General features: G+C 39.1%; 1 protein-coding gene across 2 annotated transcripts in view; it reads right to left on the bottom strand.

Annotated features, from left to right (window-relative positions):
• Positions 1-1,511: 1,511 nt before the first annotated feature.
• LOC110000491 (membrane-associated phosphatidylinositol transfer protein 2-like) overlaps positions 1,512-17,014 on the bottom strand; it is a 52,204-nt gene continuing 36,701 nt past the window's right edge. For both annotated transcript variants that reach the window (XM_065965459.1, XM_029281610.2), the window contains 12 exons: positions 16,259-16,434; positions 15,061-15,231; positions 14,810-14,950; positions 13,938-14,099; positions 12,966-13,114; positions 11,512-11,628; positions 10,327-10,443; positions 10,061-10,209; positions 8,661-8,810; positions 8,338-8,521; positions 8,127-8,255; positions 1,512-6,828 (listed from right to left, as the gene is read on the bottom strand). In XM_065965459.1, the coding sequence (XP_065821531.1) occupies positions 6,463-6,828; positions 8,127-8,255; positions 8,338-8,521; positions 8,661-8,810; positions 10,061-10,209; positions 10,327-10,443; positions 11,512-11,628; positions 12,966-13,114; positions 13,938-14,099; positions 14,810-14,950; positions 15,061-15,231; positions 16,259-16,434 (2,011 nt within the window). In that variant the 3' untranslated portion in view covers positions 1,512-6,462. The remainder of the gene's footprint in view (positions 6,829-8,126; positions 8,256-8,337; positions 8,522-8,660; positions 8,811-10,060; positions 10,210-10,326; positions 10,444-11,511; positions 11,629-12,965; positions 13,115-13,937; positions 14,100-14,809; positions 14,951-15,060; positions 15,232-16,258; positions 16,435-17,014) is intronic.

Below are 17,014 nucleotides of genomic sequence, written 5' to 3'. Positions count from 1 at the left end.
GAAGATGGTTTGAAGAACATCATTTAAACAATGGCATACCAACGGAAAAATACATTAGTCCAGAACATCATGCAGATATGGCATGATAGAATCACACGCACACATGTTGTGTTAGCGTCTGGATGTTTTTATTACACAGTACAGAAGTAGTCAGCGAGAGCCAGGGCCCCGACAGAGTTCAGTCACCTACCTGAAAAAATATAAACTGGACACATCAGTACTTACTGTTCCCCGTCTGAAAACAACTCAGTTTTTAGTTGTTAATATCACCTGTAGAAGTAATGTGACACTGTGGCGGGCTTTTATCAGTTTGTCAACATAAAGAATCAATTAACTTCTATCAATTAATGTTAACATAAGGAAATACTGCTTCTTTATTTCAAAGCTCCCTTTAACATTTTAAGACAGTTTATTAATACTTGATAATTGGTCAATAACAAAGTAGCGTTCTAAACTTTCAGTGACTCAAACTTATGGTCTTTTACAACATAAGTGCATTTTTTAAACAACTAATTTGATACTGTTCATAAAAAAAAGCTTACAGTTGAGATAATATCCAGTTATGATGTAAATAGATTCAAACAGAGCCTTAATGTCGCCTATCACTGAATAAAGCTATATTTTAATTTATTATGGAGTTCATCAAACTGCTTATAAAAGCCAAATAAGGGGTTAAATGAAAAGTTAATGAAATGCTCTACATTTTGAGATGGAATTATATTTCTAACAATGCACGTATTTAAAATATAAATTTTAGGTATTGCCACCAAAGAGGCCTACAGTATTTGACACCTTATATGTCATTGATTTCACAGTTCTGATGTTTTGTGTGATGTTTAATTTCAGTTGTATAGCTTCAGAATATAACTGATGCAACAGCTAGGACTTAGAACAAGCCCGGCATTGGGATGTATTAAGTTAATAAAGGCTTACTTAAATAGAAATACGTGGTCAGATAGATAGATTAAGGGCACTTTTCACCATGTAGATACCCTCATTCTTGGCTTATAAATTAAGCTAACAGCGATTCAGCTTAGTTTAGCATAACGATTGGTAACAGAGTCTCAGGATAACTTATCATGTTGCAGCACATTTAAAGAGAACAAATGTGTCACATTTAATACAAAAATGCATTGAAAAAACTTGTATTTGTTTTTTGTTTTTTTCCATCAGTCAAACTATTTCTCTAAAGAAGTTTTGTGGGCACCGGGCTAGATGTTTCCCCCTCGGTCCAGTTTTGTTGTTAACTGGCACTTGCTTTCTTGTGACAGTTGTATCAATCTTCACAGCTTACCCTTTTCCAGAAAGAGAAAAATCAAATAAGAAAGTGTAATTTCAGACATTTACATTTACAACTATTCCAAACCATTGATAAATCATAAGTAACTTTATAAAGAATGCTTTATCAGAAAGTGATGGCACAAAATGTTTTAGTAGGAACATTAAGTGGACTCTGAAAGTATGAACATTACTTTTTATCCAAAGGTGGTAATAATTATTATAATCCCAAATATTTTCAGCAAATGCTTTAATATATGCTTCAGAAAAAAACGGTGGACATATTGGACAAGACAATCCGTTTATTATTGTTTAGCATGACGGTTAATTAGTTCCAATTTGGCTGGAATACATGCAACAGCTGTTTAAATAGAGCTGCTTGGTTATGGGATTTTATTTCCTCATGCACCCACTGCTGACTGAAAAAACAGTCTCCAGTTATATTTCAAAGTGTTTGTAAAATACTTGAGTTTGAAAAATAGGTACAGCAAGTCCTATAAAATGCTCAGCAGTGTATTGTTGTAAAGAGGCAGCAGAGTTCAACATGAGCTTGAATACAAAGACTTCTTACGAGGTGTGAAACACAGCAGCAGGTGGTGTGTGTATGATTTCAGACTGTGAGTTGCTTGTAGCTTGTATTGATGTAGATTGTGCCCCTGCTGTGATAGCGGTTCTGCCTGGATGTGATTGGAATAACAATATTGCACTGGTTAAAAAAAACAAAAAAAACATCCTGTGTTGGTCCATAGCCTGAATGACCACCAAAGTGACAAATAAGATGCTACATATTTCAAACATATTTTACCTGAAATTTCCATAGTAACATAATGACCTTTAGGTAAATAAATAACTCTCATACATGTAAGTCCTACATATACATCTTTACAGTTTGTACATTGACACATCCATAGCTCATGAACAGTCTCAGAATCCAAATGGGCAGACATTCAACTCAGCAGCCAAACGGCTTTAGGGGGACAACGTGTCTGTAGCCAAAAACCTGACACTCACAGCAAAACAAAAACTCAATGCAAAAGTCCATGAGTTTTTGCAAAATAGCTTACAGACCATTATTACAGCAACAATCCTCGATCTCTGCTCTCAGAATTAAAGGACATCTTCAGTTTTCTGTTAAAAGCCACTTTAGTTTTTCATAAATGGTCAACATTTGACTTAAAAATGTGTTGCCACCAACAATCAAAATCCAGCGTCATCAGTAAATGCTATATATTCTTATTCCTTTCTCACTGTAATAAATGGTTGAACATTGTCTGAATCAGGGGTTTTCAAAATGTGCGGTGACTTTCCAAGTGGAGGATAGGGAGCTGAATGAAGGGGGAGTGCAGAGATGCAAAAATAAGCTTCTCCTTTCAAGGACATTATTTTCTTTAATGTCCAACCATAAACCTCCATCAATCCATTTCAAAGTAAAAAAAAGAATTGGGAGGGGGGCCTCCATCACATGTTGCTTGATAAATTGCACTCTTTCCTCTGAGTTCCAGCTAGTTCATTTTTGAACACACTGACATCATATGAATACTTTTAGATTTGGGGTTAGTTACATTTTCACAGGATATAAATAACAATAAGTCTGGGCTCAGGTCTGACCTGTGGCTCCTTTCCCGCATGACATACCCCACTTTCTTTCTGCCTACTTTCTGACTCTATCCACTGTCCTATCTGAATAAAGGCATAAAAAGCAGAACAATAAATAATAATAATAATAATAATAATAATAGGGTTCTATCAGGTATAAATGTCCAAACAACTGTTCAGAAAACAACCAAAAAACAAATCATCTTATAACTTGAGTGAACGCCTAGAAATCATGACATTTCTGTGTATTCATGGGCAGAATTTTAACCGGAACCCCTGATAGCTAGATCATCACATTTTCATTTTTACATTACCAAAAGTATTGTGGGAACTGTAGTGTGAGCACAACTAAATATCACACAGTTAGGACAGAGAAAACAATAAGAGACAGGGATGTTTGGGACGGGGGGTGGGGGGGGCGTCTTAGAGTCAGACTTTGAAAACCCCTTGCCTAAATACTTCTCAACACCTATATACTGTTTGGCACATTTACTGACATTATTTTGAATCCTGAAAAAATGTACAGACATGTGCACTCCTGCAGAAGCAGTATACCCTGAAATAAACAAAAAGTGTCATTCACTACACTGTGATCCAAGTGTAGCAACATGAGATGGTAACTACAGATTATTTCCACTGTAAACTAGTGCAAAAAACAACAATGAGGTTACACAGTTGATTAACTACAGTATTAAACAATAATTTTGGCTCTTGTGGTGGGTAGAAGACATTACTGATCACACACAGAGTGGAAACACACACTCCTGTGTTGTGTGGAAGCTAAGAATAAAACAACAGCATAGTTAAATAAAGTGAACCAGATTTAAAACCATTCAACACACCCTAACTCTCTGTACAAGTCCTACTAAAAACAATAAACAGGTGCCCACTTAATCAAATGAAAATAGGTTTGCTTGCCTTAGTTATTTCTCGTGCTCATACTGGCCATTATGACACCTGCTTTGTACTTTTTTAATGAGGGGGGGTTATAAGTGAACTTTTTTATTTGTGTGTCAAAACTCTTTGGCATGTGTACAGAAATTTAACAGACTCCCAAGATATATCCCTAACCCTAACCTAAGAGTTATACAGTATTTTACAAACATACAGTAAAGGATTTTCCTGCAAAGTCTGGCTTAGATCACATCAGATCACTTACAAAAAGGTCAGTTTATAATGTTTTTCTAATGGTTTTTAAGAAAAGCCATCAGTCTAGTTTTGAAGTAAAGAATGTTTTGACTTTTTGTTTAGTTTAATTAAAGAATATATAATCAAATGAAATGGGACCTTGGATTGAGCCTTGTTGTACACCACAGGTGGCAAAGACAGAACAGGACGGAAAAAATTACACAAATTGATCTTTTAGGTACACTGAATGACCTTACCTTGTAGGCCTAATGTATATTTGAGCATAACAACTCAAACAGTTATGGCTTCAGATATCTAAAGACAACAGTATAATGTTCATTAAAAGAGGTGTTTTTTCTCTTTCTAGAATAAACCCAGAAGTTTAGATTAGACTGAGCCCTAATATTAGGTTCAGTCAATATTTCTAATGCCAGTATGAATATAAGGAAAAACATCAGCAAGCAAACAAAAGCATGTAACTTTTTTGGAAAACTGACATGAATAATTGTGGTCCTTAAAGTGAGTAAGGTTGGCATAAGAACCTGAAAATCTTGACTATTTGTGCACGGTTTGTGTTTTTTTGGATGTGAAGTGGCTTCGTCTTTGTCTCCTTTGTGTTGAATAGTTCAGTCAATTAAAGCATCACTATGTTTGCTCTGATCAGGATACCTCCATGTTCATCAAGTAAAGGTTCATCCATTCTTTTGAATACTTGATGAATTATTTTCTTGTCCATTCTTCGGTCCATTTGGTAGAAATACTTAATGTTTAACAGGCCAATGAATGCAAGAGCAATGAGGAAACACTGCCTGCCTGCCTCCCTCCCTCCCAGGGTCCAGCCTGAAATAAAACAGGCTCCTCAGCAGAAAAACCAAGTACATCCTTCATATCCTGTATGCAAAAAGAGCAAAAAGCCAGGGTACAACTGAAGTTTCTCCCTGCAGCAGCACGCGGGAAACAGAACACCACCAGCAGGTGGATCGGAGGTATTGCAAGCAGATGACTATATAAAGGGATTGTTGCTGTGGACTGTACAGAGTTCTAGTTGTTGCTTTAATGCTGCATGCCCTGTTTTTCTGCTTTCTGTTCCAGCTGTGGAGAAAGTATCTTGTTGGATATTAAGGCCTTGGATCAGATGGCCCAGAGAAAGGGAAAATACTTCAAAGTGTCACACATGGTGGAATGAACACTTGACAAGCAACCTGTTAGGATTATGTGATTAAAAACAGCGATGAACAAAATTGTCGTGCGACTTAAACAAAAGGTTCTTTCATCTCTGGTTGTACTTTATGATCTCAAATGCAGCTCTCTGAATTTAAAAAAGGTCAGGTCATTCAAATTACTTAAATACATATTTTCTTACTCATTCAAAGTAAATCTCACCATGCAGGCAGTTTAGCATTGGAAAAAAAAGAGTCTAATCATCGTATCTGTACACATATTTGGGCAAATAATCAGATTCTTTTTAGTTCAATGGAGATAATGGGTTTGTATGATATCAGTATGCCAACATGCTCCTGGTGACTTTGCTACCACACTGATGTATAGAAAATATCATTTTTACCATCACCTACAGCTTCCTAAGGTTCGCCTAGCACTCCAGAACCTGAAGAAGCTAAAGGCTTTTTCTTGTATTGGGATGAATGCAGTACGATCAAATCCACCATAAATGTACTAAAACTGTCTGCATGGCTTGATGCCCTCAGGGGTAAACATGAAATATGTCCTTTTGTGGGTAATTTGGATGAACTGACTCTAAACAACATAAATCTTTGTTTCCTAATTTCTTTACTCTTCTTTCATGTTATTGCCAGGCTTTATTGGGTAAACTGTTGTGTTGAAAATATATTTTTTTAGCTGACAATGTGACAGAAACAAAGCAACACTTTGGTGGCTTTGCACCATGGCTGCCATTTACCTGCGTCTGACTGTCTGATGAAGAATGCAGTTTGTCCTGAGCTCATGAGCGTGAATGCTAGGACAGCGTGTGTGTGTGTGTGTGTGTGTGTGAGTGTGTGCGTTAATGTGTGTGTGTGTGTGTGTGTGTGTGTGTGTGTGTGTGTGTGTGTGTGTGTGTGTGCGTGTGTGTGCGTGTGTTTAGATCATGGAGGTGAGGGGGTTCGTCCCGTTACACGAGATTAGTTTAAGGCTTACAATATTACAGTTAATCCTTGTCTTTTGTATAATTAGTGATGCTTCCTATAAAAGTATTACTGTAAAGAGTTATGCTACAGAGCTGTCTATACTTCTCGGATTTCCTCTTGGCCTGATTAGTCCACTCCTCCTGGACTGATTCCGCTCTAGTTTCCCTTTTCTTTATGCTCAATCAAGTGTTTTTTCCCTTTCACTTTTAAAATACAAACCCTACATCAACTTCTTCAAAATGACTGTGTGCGGTGTGTCCAGAAATCATGGTGGTACAGGCGGGGTCCTTTAAACCCAACAGCTCAGTTTAGAGCCTCATTTATGGCCCTGTAACCCTACGCTGCCCTCCTTGGTGCTCCCGCTGCGGCCCCAGCATCCCGCAGCTATGCTCATACTCCTCTGCGTTGCAGCGGCGACCCTTTCCCGTTCCACCTCACATTGGCTCAGCGTGCGCTCAGTCCGGCCTGGCTGAGTCGGGGAGGCTGACCCTGCCCCTCCAGGCTGCTGAGAGGAGATGGTGCGAAAGATGTGATTGCGTTTTCGGAGGAAGTCTCCCCCGGCTGCCCCCAAGCCGAAGCTGCCCTTGCGGAGGACCATGCGAGTGCTGGGGGACTTGGCGGGACGTGATCTCTGGTTGTACTCCAGCAGAGAGAGGTGGGAGGCGTAGCCATCTGGTATGAACTGAAAGACATTTGAGGTGGCCCATATTTGGTATTTACATGTATTGAAAGCTTGAAAATGTCACATTGACTGAGCTAGAACACATAAAAAGGGTTGAAATGTATCAAATAGTTAATTTTAATACATGTGTGAGGTACTTGAACCTAATTTCAGTATTTCCATTTTTAAAACCAGGTATTTCCAATCTTTTTGGCTTATTACCCCTAGAATAAAACCACACATATCACTGAAGATTATCACATTGCGATTACTCTGACATATTTTAACTAAAGAAATACAATTCCTTACAATTGAAAGTGATTCTCTTTGCAACACACATGAGAAACAAACGTAAATGATGTAACATTCCCGGGGGTTTGTAGCCAACAGACAGAGCTTCTTACATCTGGACTCAGGAGTTGTTGGCCAGAGCAGCTTTGCAGCACTCAATTTATTAAAATGCTGTTTGGTCACTTTTAACTGTATTTATTTTTTTAAACTGTTGTTCCTGTGATTTAGATATTGTACTTTGATAATATGTCTTTAAATGTGCAGCACTTAAAGAAACACACAACATTTGTAGATTAAGAACCTCCTTCTTTTAACATGAATCATCTTTTAACCCTTTACACGGATTTATTGACCCGTTGAAAGATCCAGAGCTCGAGGTTGGGAACTTCATGTCTGACTGACACTACTACCCTGTATATATGTATACAAAGCTCTGCTCCAACCTACTACAACTGACAAATGTGTCACAGAAGAGATGCTCTTATGCAGAAGGAAAACATTTACCGTCAAAACAAAAATGTAGAGTGTGACCTCATCGAGTGGAAAATTAAACACATTACAAAGACACACATAGCAGCCACACTTCATGGTCGGATTGCTATTTAGGAACAGAGCCTTAACAGTTGACCTGGTGATCCTACCTGACCTAATATGGCAGATTTCCATGAATTAATGATATGCTCCTGGAGCATCATGAAGAGGCCAATCGAGTTGCAGAAGAACCTCCACAAACTGTCGAAACTGAACCATAAAAGAATTATAACACTCTAAAAATGACAATGACCCACATCATGAATAAATGAAAGCAGTTTCCAACTCTTTGCCTAAAGAAATCCTGTTTGACTCTGTTGGCATTAAGACCTTTGCATGTAAGCTTACATATCAAACTCAGAAAGGTACTCCTGATTTTGTTTACGTCATTTTGAACACACACTTTCTTTTTCATGATGTTTAATTCCCTGTTTGAGAATTCTGATGGGTATAAAGCGCAAGACGGTGTCTTTGGTTTATCAGAATTAATTCCATACCTGACACAGGTGCTGCATCTTCTTCGTCGGCCTTCCCACTATGTAGATGTGTGACGGAGACAGGCCGATAGACGAGTACACAGAGATGTCCTTGGTGGAGCCATATGCTGCAAAGATCCTCATGTGCGCCTTATCAAAGAGGGAGAGCTGCTTTTAGAGAACTCAAGAACTTTTTGACATGAGACCACATCAAACTTGCAGCCTTCCTTACCTCATTAATGAGGGTTTTGAGAAAGTTGGCCTTGTGCCGGAGTGGGTCGTGTACCAGCCCATCGCAGAATGAGACGATACCATGAGGAAAGTTATGCTGAGAGAGCCAGGCCACCACACGCTGTTTCTGCATGTCAGGACGACCCGTTACATACACGATCACATAACCCAAGTCCTGCCAGTATCTGCAAAAATAATTAGATACAGAAAGCAGACATTCAGCTGTTACATGAATTCTTCTCCTTCATTTGCCTTGATAACCAGTGTGTATACATCTGACTGCAAAATAAATCTACAGAGACTTCTCCTGGGTGGGATCCTTACCTCACCACATCCACAGCTCCAGCTCGAACCTTTGGGTCGCTGCCCATTATAGACACACTGGCAGCAAACGATCCGTCAATACTGAACACAACGAACTCTGTTGCTCTTGGGACGATAGAGAGATAGCTGTCTGCACATGTGTGGTCTCCCCTTTAGACAACAGCAGAAAGAAAGATGGAAAAAAAAAACATATCGTGAAAATAAGGAAATATAGAAAAAAAGACGTTTTATGTAAAAGAGGAAGGAGTTATCAAGCAAGTGGACACCCAAGAAACTGCCTTTTTATTGAAGAAAATGCACAGTTCCCTCGAACGGGCCCCCAAAATGTCTGTGCCTTAAAATGTGTTCTTTCCAAAGGAAAAATGTGTTCTCAACAGTTTCAATACCAGTGGAGATAGTGTTATGTAGTTTACTTCTGGATGACTTTTATGAAGAGAAAACACGATGTGTTACCCTCGTACATGGTGGCCTTTTGCAGTTCTCTCCCAGATGACACAATGCAGTGACCAGTAGACAGAGGGTCCCCAAACTTTTCGGCATGTGACCCCCAAAATAAGGTGCTAGAGACATGGAGACCCTCACTGTCCATGGAGGTGGTTAAAAAACCCGGGCAGACTAATAAGCAAATATTCTTTTAGTGATGTATTGAAAGAAATGCTAGAAACAGAAAACAATGAATCTATTGATCTATTTTTTTTGTATATATGTTCACAATAATGGGTAAAATGTGCAATTTTAAGTAATTTTTCATATATATTACATGTGTTTTTGGAAGAAGTCGCGACCCACCTCTCATGGTCTTGTCCCGACACCCACTTTGGGAACCGCTGCACTAGACTACTTAGTTAATGGAGAAAATGTGATGCAGTGCAATAAGAGGTTTCCTTAAATTGGAAAAATCTGTGATGTAGTGCCCAGAAAAGTGCTCTTCTACTTAAGAAAACACAACGCAGTGACCTTTAATGTTGACTTTCCAGAAGTGAAAACATGATGAGGTGCTCTCTAGGAGGTCCTTGAAGTGGAGAAAATGCAACACAGATTCCTAACAGGGTGAACTATCCCTGCAGACTACACTAAATCAAGTGAACTCTAGGGTGCCCGATTCAGCGGTGAAAACTAGATACAGAGCCATAAAAGCTGCCCTTTATGCTAAGAAGTTATTATGACCTGCACTCGCCTCTATATGATTTCATATTTGATTGTTTCCTTTGTGTTCATTACATTTGTCAGGAAATAATAGTTGTTGTTTTTTTTTTTTTTTAAGGGTTTGAAACCATTTCACTATAAATACATCACAATTTGATTCATTCTGGTGACCTGCACCATGCAGCTAGTGCCCTTTTTTACTTGTATACCCCTGCCCCCCAAAACAGCCTGAGTCAGACAGTGACTTATCATACCTGACCACCATTTTGACAGGATACACTCCAATACCCAGCCTCTTGCTCTCAGGGATGACGTAAGAGATGCGTCCACTGCTGTTGGTGAGCTCCGTGTCAAAGTACACCCACTCACCAGAGGGAGGCTGGGTCATGATGTGGATGTCAATCTGCGGGAGATAACGCATTGACCTTAATGACACAATTGATCAGATGCTTCTGTTACATAAACCTTTTTTCTTTTTTCTTTTTTCTTTTGGCACATCACAGCTGGACATCATCATTACCTTCTCTCCAGTGAGGGTGACCATGTCCAGAGGGCCGTACATGAATCGCCCGGTCACCATCTGGGCTCCGTCCTCGTTGAACACGGCGTCATTCACACGGTGGTTAGCTGTCACATTCTGACACACAGAAAGGACAAAACAGGAAATCAGAACACTTTCACTCATATTGTCGCCATGTTACATTTATTGAGGTAACTTGCTGTGTGTCATTTCACCCGGGGACTGGGGAGGGTATGACCTCTTTAAACTGTGCAGTTGCCAACATTCAAATGAGAGAAGCGCTCAGTTGATTACATTTTTAATTAAGCTTAGCACTTAAGCTTTACTAGCTGCGCAACAGAGATGTTGGCCTGGGTTCCATCTTTCATGCAACATTTAGGTACCAATCCAAATCCTCCTGTTGGGAGTTTCTTGCAAATTTTTCTTCTTTAGTTAAACGAAAACAAAAAACCTCATTGACACTTCTACTTAGTTAAAGTACTAAAGTATTAGCAGTAAAAGAGGAAGTGAGAGATGATGAATCAGAGAAGAGGGAACAGGATGACTAAATTTGGCCTCTAACAGTTATTTATATTAAACCATCTGATGGTCAAAATGAAACAGCCAACGGCTAACAAGTCACAGAAATGTGACAAGGAGCCCTGATGTATTGCCGAAACTAATGAAAACCCTTGTTTCAAGGTTCAATTACACATTTTTATATTATTACCTTAAAGTACGTATGTTTTTTAAAAAGCATCAAACAAAATAGAACTGTGAAAAATGTGCGAAAGTCGAAATAAAGCACCTTGTTTACTTTGTCTTTATCAAATTAGGTGTGCTTCATTCTAGGACTATGGATTGATTCTAGAATTAAGTGTATCAATAATGAAGAAAGTTACACAGCATTGTGTTGTTGCAGAACCGTTATGAGGATAACAACTAATTAGTCAATATTCAAAACGATGTATGTGTAAATAAATGCAACAATCGATAAAAACTTGAACTAAACCAATACCACCAAATCATTTTGAAGAGGGTACCGATGAAGTAATTGCTCAAAATAATAAGTGGGGATTCCATCACAATTACAATGAAAGTATTGGAGACGCTGACTAAGCTGGAGTGTGAAAAAGTAGCCATTTTTACATCTACATTGTAAACATTTATATACAAAATACTTAGAAGTAGAAAGAAGGATCTTACCCTTATTTTAACATGAGTCCTCTTGCGGAGCCACTTCTCTCGAGGTTTGGACGGCGTGAATTCAGACACTTCTTTACCATCCAGCTCCAAAATACTGGAGTTTTCGTGTCTCATCACCTGGGGAGGACAATGTAAGTGGTAAAATGGTAAATGGACTTGAGCTTTTCTAGCGCTTTTCTAGTCTTCTGGCAACTTACACCGCAGGTCACCCCTACCCATTGACACACTGATGGCCCTATGTTAAGTGTCCATCAGTGTTAATTAATCCCATTCATAAACATTTATACACCACTAATAAACCAATGTGAGCAACATGAGGTTAAGTGTCTTGCCCAAGGACACATCGGACATGTAACTGCAGGAGCTGGGGATCAAACCCCCGACCTTCCGGTTAAGAGACGACCGACTCTACAGCTGAGCCACAGCCCCCCCCTATATGTATATGTATTTATTTAAAAAATAGTCTGGAATAAGTATTATACATAAGTTGTTGATCACAATGCTGGCAGGGAATCTTTGCTTGTCTCAGCACTTCACGGTTCAGCCAAAAAAAAAAAAAGGATGACACAGCAGTCTGCCAAAGCAATGTGGTTGAATTTGAGATGATATTTAGATTCTTTCTTTTGATCTTTATATTCTGGATCCTCATAGAGATGAAAATAAATGTATATCATTTAAACTAACCAATAACTGTGAATGTCATGTCACCTCAGATCAAAAGTCATGATTACACAAAATTCATTACGATTCATGATCTGAGGGCCATGAATTTCCCCACGTTTAATCATGCTAATAACTTTATTTGTATAGCGCTTTGAAAAACGAGGCTTCACAAAGTGCTTTGACACAACAGAGCATAACAACAAAACACCTCAGCAACAGAGCTACCCACGGATGAGACAGACAAATTTGTGCCAACCACAAAGATCACCATAGTCAATAGGATTCATTCTCTGGGAATCATGACTGTAGCCATCCCATGGCAACTTTTTTTTTTTTTTAGAAATGTTGAGATATTTCACTTGAAACAAAAATGTAAATTTTATGGTGACCTCAGATGAAATGTTCAGAGATCACTGAAAAATGTGTTTGAGAGCTTATGATGAGATAATTACTTCCAAATTCAGATGATCCCCAGATTTATTGTTGACTTAAAATTCTTCTTTTTTTTTGGCAATCAATCAAATAGATGCCAAGACATTTTACTATAAATAAATGTTGACTTCCTGGTGTTAGAGGATTACTGATGCCTGTGGGATTCATCCTCTGGAAAGCATTGAATCGCTTTACCCAGTTTTACTGCCATTCGTCCAATACTGATTGAGACATTCCAGAGTGGACCACAATGATGGATCAACACCAGATCAGCTAAGACCCTAGCATTGCCAAAAAAATAAACTATGAATTCAAGATGGAATTGAAATTTTGACTTTATATATACAAACTCGACAGACCTGTCGTAGTAAGAAAGAGACGACATCAGTGGATTCCCAGTACGAGGCATGAAAGAGATGAGGCAGAGCCACTGTAGGAAAGGCTGTTAGGGCATCCGGACAGTAGAGGGCGTAATCCATCCTCTTACTGCCCCACCACCGAGAAGCAACTACAGAGAAAGAAAAGAGTAAAATTACAAACCAGGGAATCCATTATCTCGATGTTTGTTTGATGTTTCCACTGCAAATCTACGTTCTGCTCATCAAGAGATGAACACTTTTCACAAACTGTAAGTAAGAGGTTTAAGGGTTTAAATAAGAGATACCAAAACAAACTAACAGTGATAAGGTCTAGAGAGGCTGGAAACATTTACAAACAAACTCAGAATCTTTGAGAACCTTGTCAAAGTTTTTTTTTTTTTTTGAGTGGAAACAAAGAAAAGGTTCCCGTGAAGCTGAGCTAAGAAAAAAAGAAGTCGCACACAAGGATTGATTCTGAATCTCGCTTTTCTACTGAAGGAGAGCTATCTGAGAGAGGAAGGACAGACCACTGGGAATGAGGATGGAGGCTTGCATCCTTCCTTCATGTCCTCTTACTATTACTACAACTCCCAGGGTACCTTGCTCTACGTTCTTCAGAACCCTGGGTGACGGGGGCACAGAGTTGAGGTCTGTGATGTCAGAGGTGACATCGGTGAAATCAGAAGATCTGTTTGAGGTCAAGTCAGAGCTAGTGACCGAGCTCTGCTCTGACTCCACCCCGTTGGATTTCGGGAACACCTGCCGAATTTTCTGTCGCAAGCGAAAGGACGGGTTCCGACAGGACAACTTATTGTAGGGCAGAGCCAGCTGGGACAGCAGCCGGGACGGTTTGGGCGAGCTGACTTCATGAGGGGATGTTTTGTTGGGAGGAAATCAGAATGTCAACACTGTAAATGCCAGCTAGTAGACCAAAACATGGATTTACGCAAAGCAGGTGAGTGTTCAACTCACTGGTGGCGATGTTGGAGGCGGTGTAAGAGTCGGCTAACCCTGACACCTGGCTGGCTAAGCTGGCCTCACTCGCCCTGCGGTTACATCGAAGGTGAGGGACTCCAGGTGATGTGGACAGGGGGTACTGTCCGTCCACAAACATGTGGGAGTGAGAAGAATCAGCTGCAGAGACGGAAGAAAGGAAACATATGAACAAGCTGGGTTAAGGGAGAACAAAGAATAACTTATAACTAACTAATAATCAACCCATGATTTAAAGTTTATATGAGGAACTTTTCAGTTTGTGTCCATTTCAGAGATCCCCGCGTAAGGGGTAAATCCTATCTTTTTGATGATCCTGTCTGGTCCAAGTGTGAGTAATGTTTTCTCTTAAAAAAATCTCAATCTGTTTTCAACTGTGGAAAACGTTGCCGTGGAAACTGTAAACAGAGGCTGGTTCTGAAGTGGGAGCGCTATTCAAAGCCACCAGATTCAATTGATTAAACAAATAAGTGAAATTTCTAATGTGATCTAATCAAGCATTTTATGAGAGCAGTTATCAAAGCTGTGAGTCAGGAAAATAATCTCTGTAATCTGATGCTACAAGAAACAATTGAAGAGCTGCTTTAAACAAGATAACCATTTCTTTTCTTTTCCATTAAAGTTTTGCTAAAGTGAAGAAATCTACAATACTGATCTGACTGTGTCTCTGGTTTTTTTGTCCCGTTGAAGGATTTACTCACATTTTTTATCAGTAAATAAATTAAGTAGTTTGACATTTGGCGTTACACTTTTTTTTCCTTTGGTGAAATAATAAAGAAGACTGATTTACTTAATGTGAATTCAAACCAAACCAACTAGAATAAGGGGAACACTGCAATCAAAAAACTCACTGTCTGAGTGGAGCTGTGAGCTCTGCCAGTTAAGAACAGGCACAGGGATGGACGTCTCATTGACACTATTCTCCTGGCAGCGCTGGTACACTGAGCAGCTGGACTCCATCAGAAGCTGAGGGTTACTCTGAACGGTGTCAACTAGGAAGGCGGATAAGAGAAAGATATGAAGTACAGAGACTTGCCTCTTTGTGGTAAAGAATTCATGTGGTAAAACAACAGTTAAGTGTCTCTTGTTGTTGGTGACTTACCCAGGAGAGCTGAGAGTCCGTCACCGAGAGGAAAGCGCTGATAACGAGGGACACTGCACGGAGGCAGCATGTGAAAACGTTTGTCCAGGAGCGGCTCAAGGCGTGAGGCCGAGGGATCAGCTGGATGAAAAAGGTTGTAAACCTGCTGACAGGCTGGACGCAGAGCGGACACTGTAGAGGGGAAATGAACACACTGGGAGTTAAAGGGTATAGAAAGAAATAAAAAAAACCCTGTTTAAAAGTTGTAACCTGTAACTACACCTGGCAATGATGTCACATTGAGCTGAAACACCCCGAGATAAACTTCGCACATTCAGAGAAATTAACTGGCTGTAGCTCAGGAAAAACATTTTTATCTTCTGTTTAGGTAATATTTGAGGAAATAATATTCAATAATCTTTGAGGAAACAATTCCATGTCTTTACAGAAAATATAGGACACAAATAGCTTTGCTGGGATTGAAAACCTGGCTCAATCTAAATGTTGAAGAATTGCCTTTAAGAACCCCCAAAGCTCTAGTTTGCTTTAAATTTAATCCTAAAAAAACTACTTTATTATTTTTCTTCTGGACAGAAACAGACGTCCTGTTTCATCCTGCTGCCGGCAATATCCAAATCATATGCAATTTCAATCATATTCCTCTTACTATTTGTAAAGACAAATCATGCAATAAGTTTAAAATAAATAATAAATACATTACTTCCTAAAGGAATTAATGTCTACATGTTGAGTTTTTTTAAAGAATGAATTGAAAAACTTGTAGAACACTTTTCAACCGTTTAACATTTTTTGTCAATTTGCTTATTAGCAAACAGATGCACTGTATGTTTACAGAGAAGCTTCTCCTCTTTAAAGCCCAAAGGACACACAGACCCACAGTGAGCACTGACTTTTATCACGTATTTGTGTCATCTCAAGCAGAATATTTTCAGCCTCTGAGATCAGAAACATGACGTCTGACCCCTGACACCTGCTCTCCAGCAGCTGGAGACATGAAATTCTCACAGCAAAAAAAAAAAACATCAGACGTTCAAAAACTTTCACTTCCTGCTCATATTGTAAAAATAAAATGTTGTGTAGTTTTTCATTTTTCTACCTTCAGTAAAAGCTTGATTAGGTACAATAGGAACTTGATAATAAAACTACAGAAACTAACAAACAAACAAACGCACAATAAAAAGGAAAAACTCTTCCTCACCATCTAATGAGGGCACCACTGTCTTCCGCAGTGCGAGCACAAGCCCCAGAGGAGAGCCGAACAGGAAGAAGTCAGTCACCTCAAAGTCAAACTTTCCCAAAGATCCTCCTTCCAGCATGGTGCTGTTACTGGAGCGCCGGGATCCGGGTTCCCCGTGGAGAACACTGGAGTGAAGACTGCGCAAAGAAAAAACAAACATAGCGTTTATGTCATTACTCAGGAATCTCAGAGAGACAACTCGGATCTTTTAGGTAAATACAATAGCTATACTACAGTTTAAGTACCATAGTATTTGGATTAGAATTGATAAAAAAGCAAAAGTATGTATTAACCAGAATGGCCCCTTTCTGAAACTTGTGTATTGTAATACTGGATGAAATGCATTAATGTGCCCCTGCGTTTTAAAGGGGGTTTCTGGTAACTGTACACATCGACCCTGATTGTGCATTAATTGGTGCCTCAGTTCCTTACAGAAACATAATGTGTGGCATATATTTCTTAAGCCTGCAGCCCCATAATGGACTGTAAGGGCTGCAGCATCATATTTTTTTTTTTGTGTCACTGTGAGAAATTGGTGTTTCAAATTGTTACTTCAGATCCAACATTACCTTATATATTATTAATACAAAAAAAACGTACTGGACAATGAGCAACTCTTGTGTTCTTGTAGGTAAAATTATTGTTTTTCCAATGGAGTTTTACTCAAAATCAACAAGTTTGGGGTCTCTCTAGCGATCCTTTGCTAAAATTTACAAA

This window comes from Labrus bergylta, chromosome 17 (assembly GCF_963930695.1).
Source record: "Labrus bergylta chromosome 17, fLabBer1.1, whole genome shotgun sequence".
Taxonomy (NCBI): Eukaryota; Metazoa; Chordata; class Actinopteri; order Labriformes; family Labridae; genus Labrus; species Labrus bergylta.
Note: the sequence above shows the minus strand (reverse complement) of the source record. Positions and strands in the feature narration are given on the sequence as shown.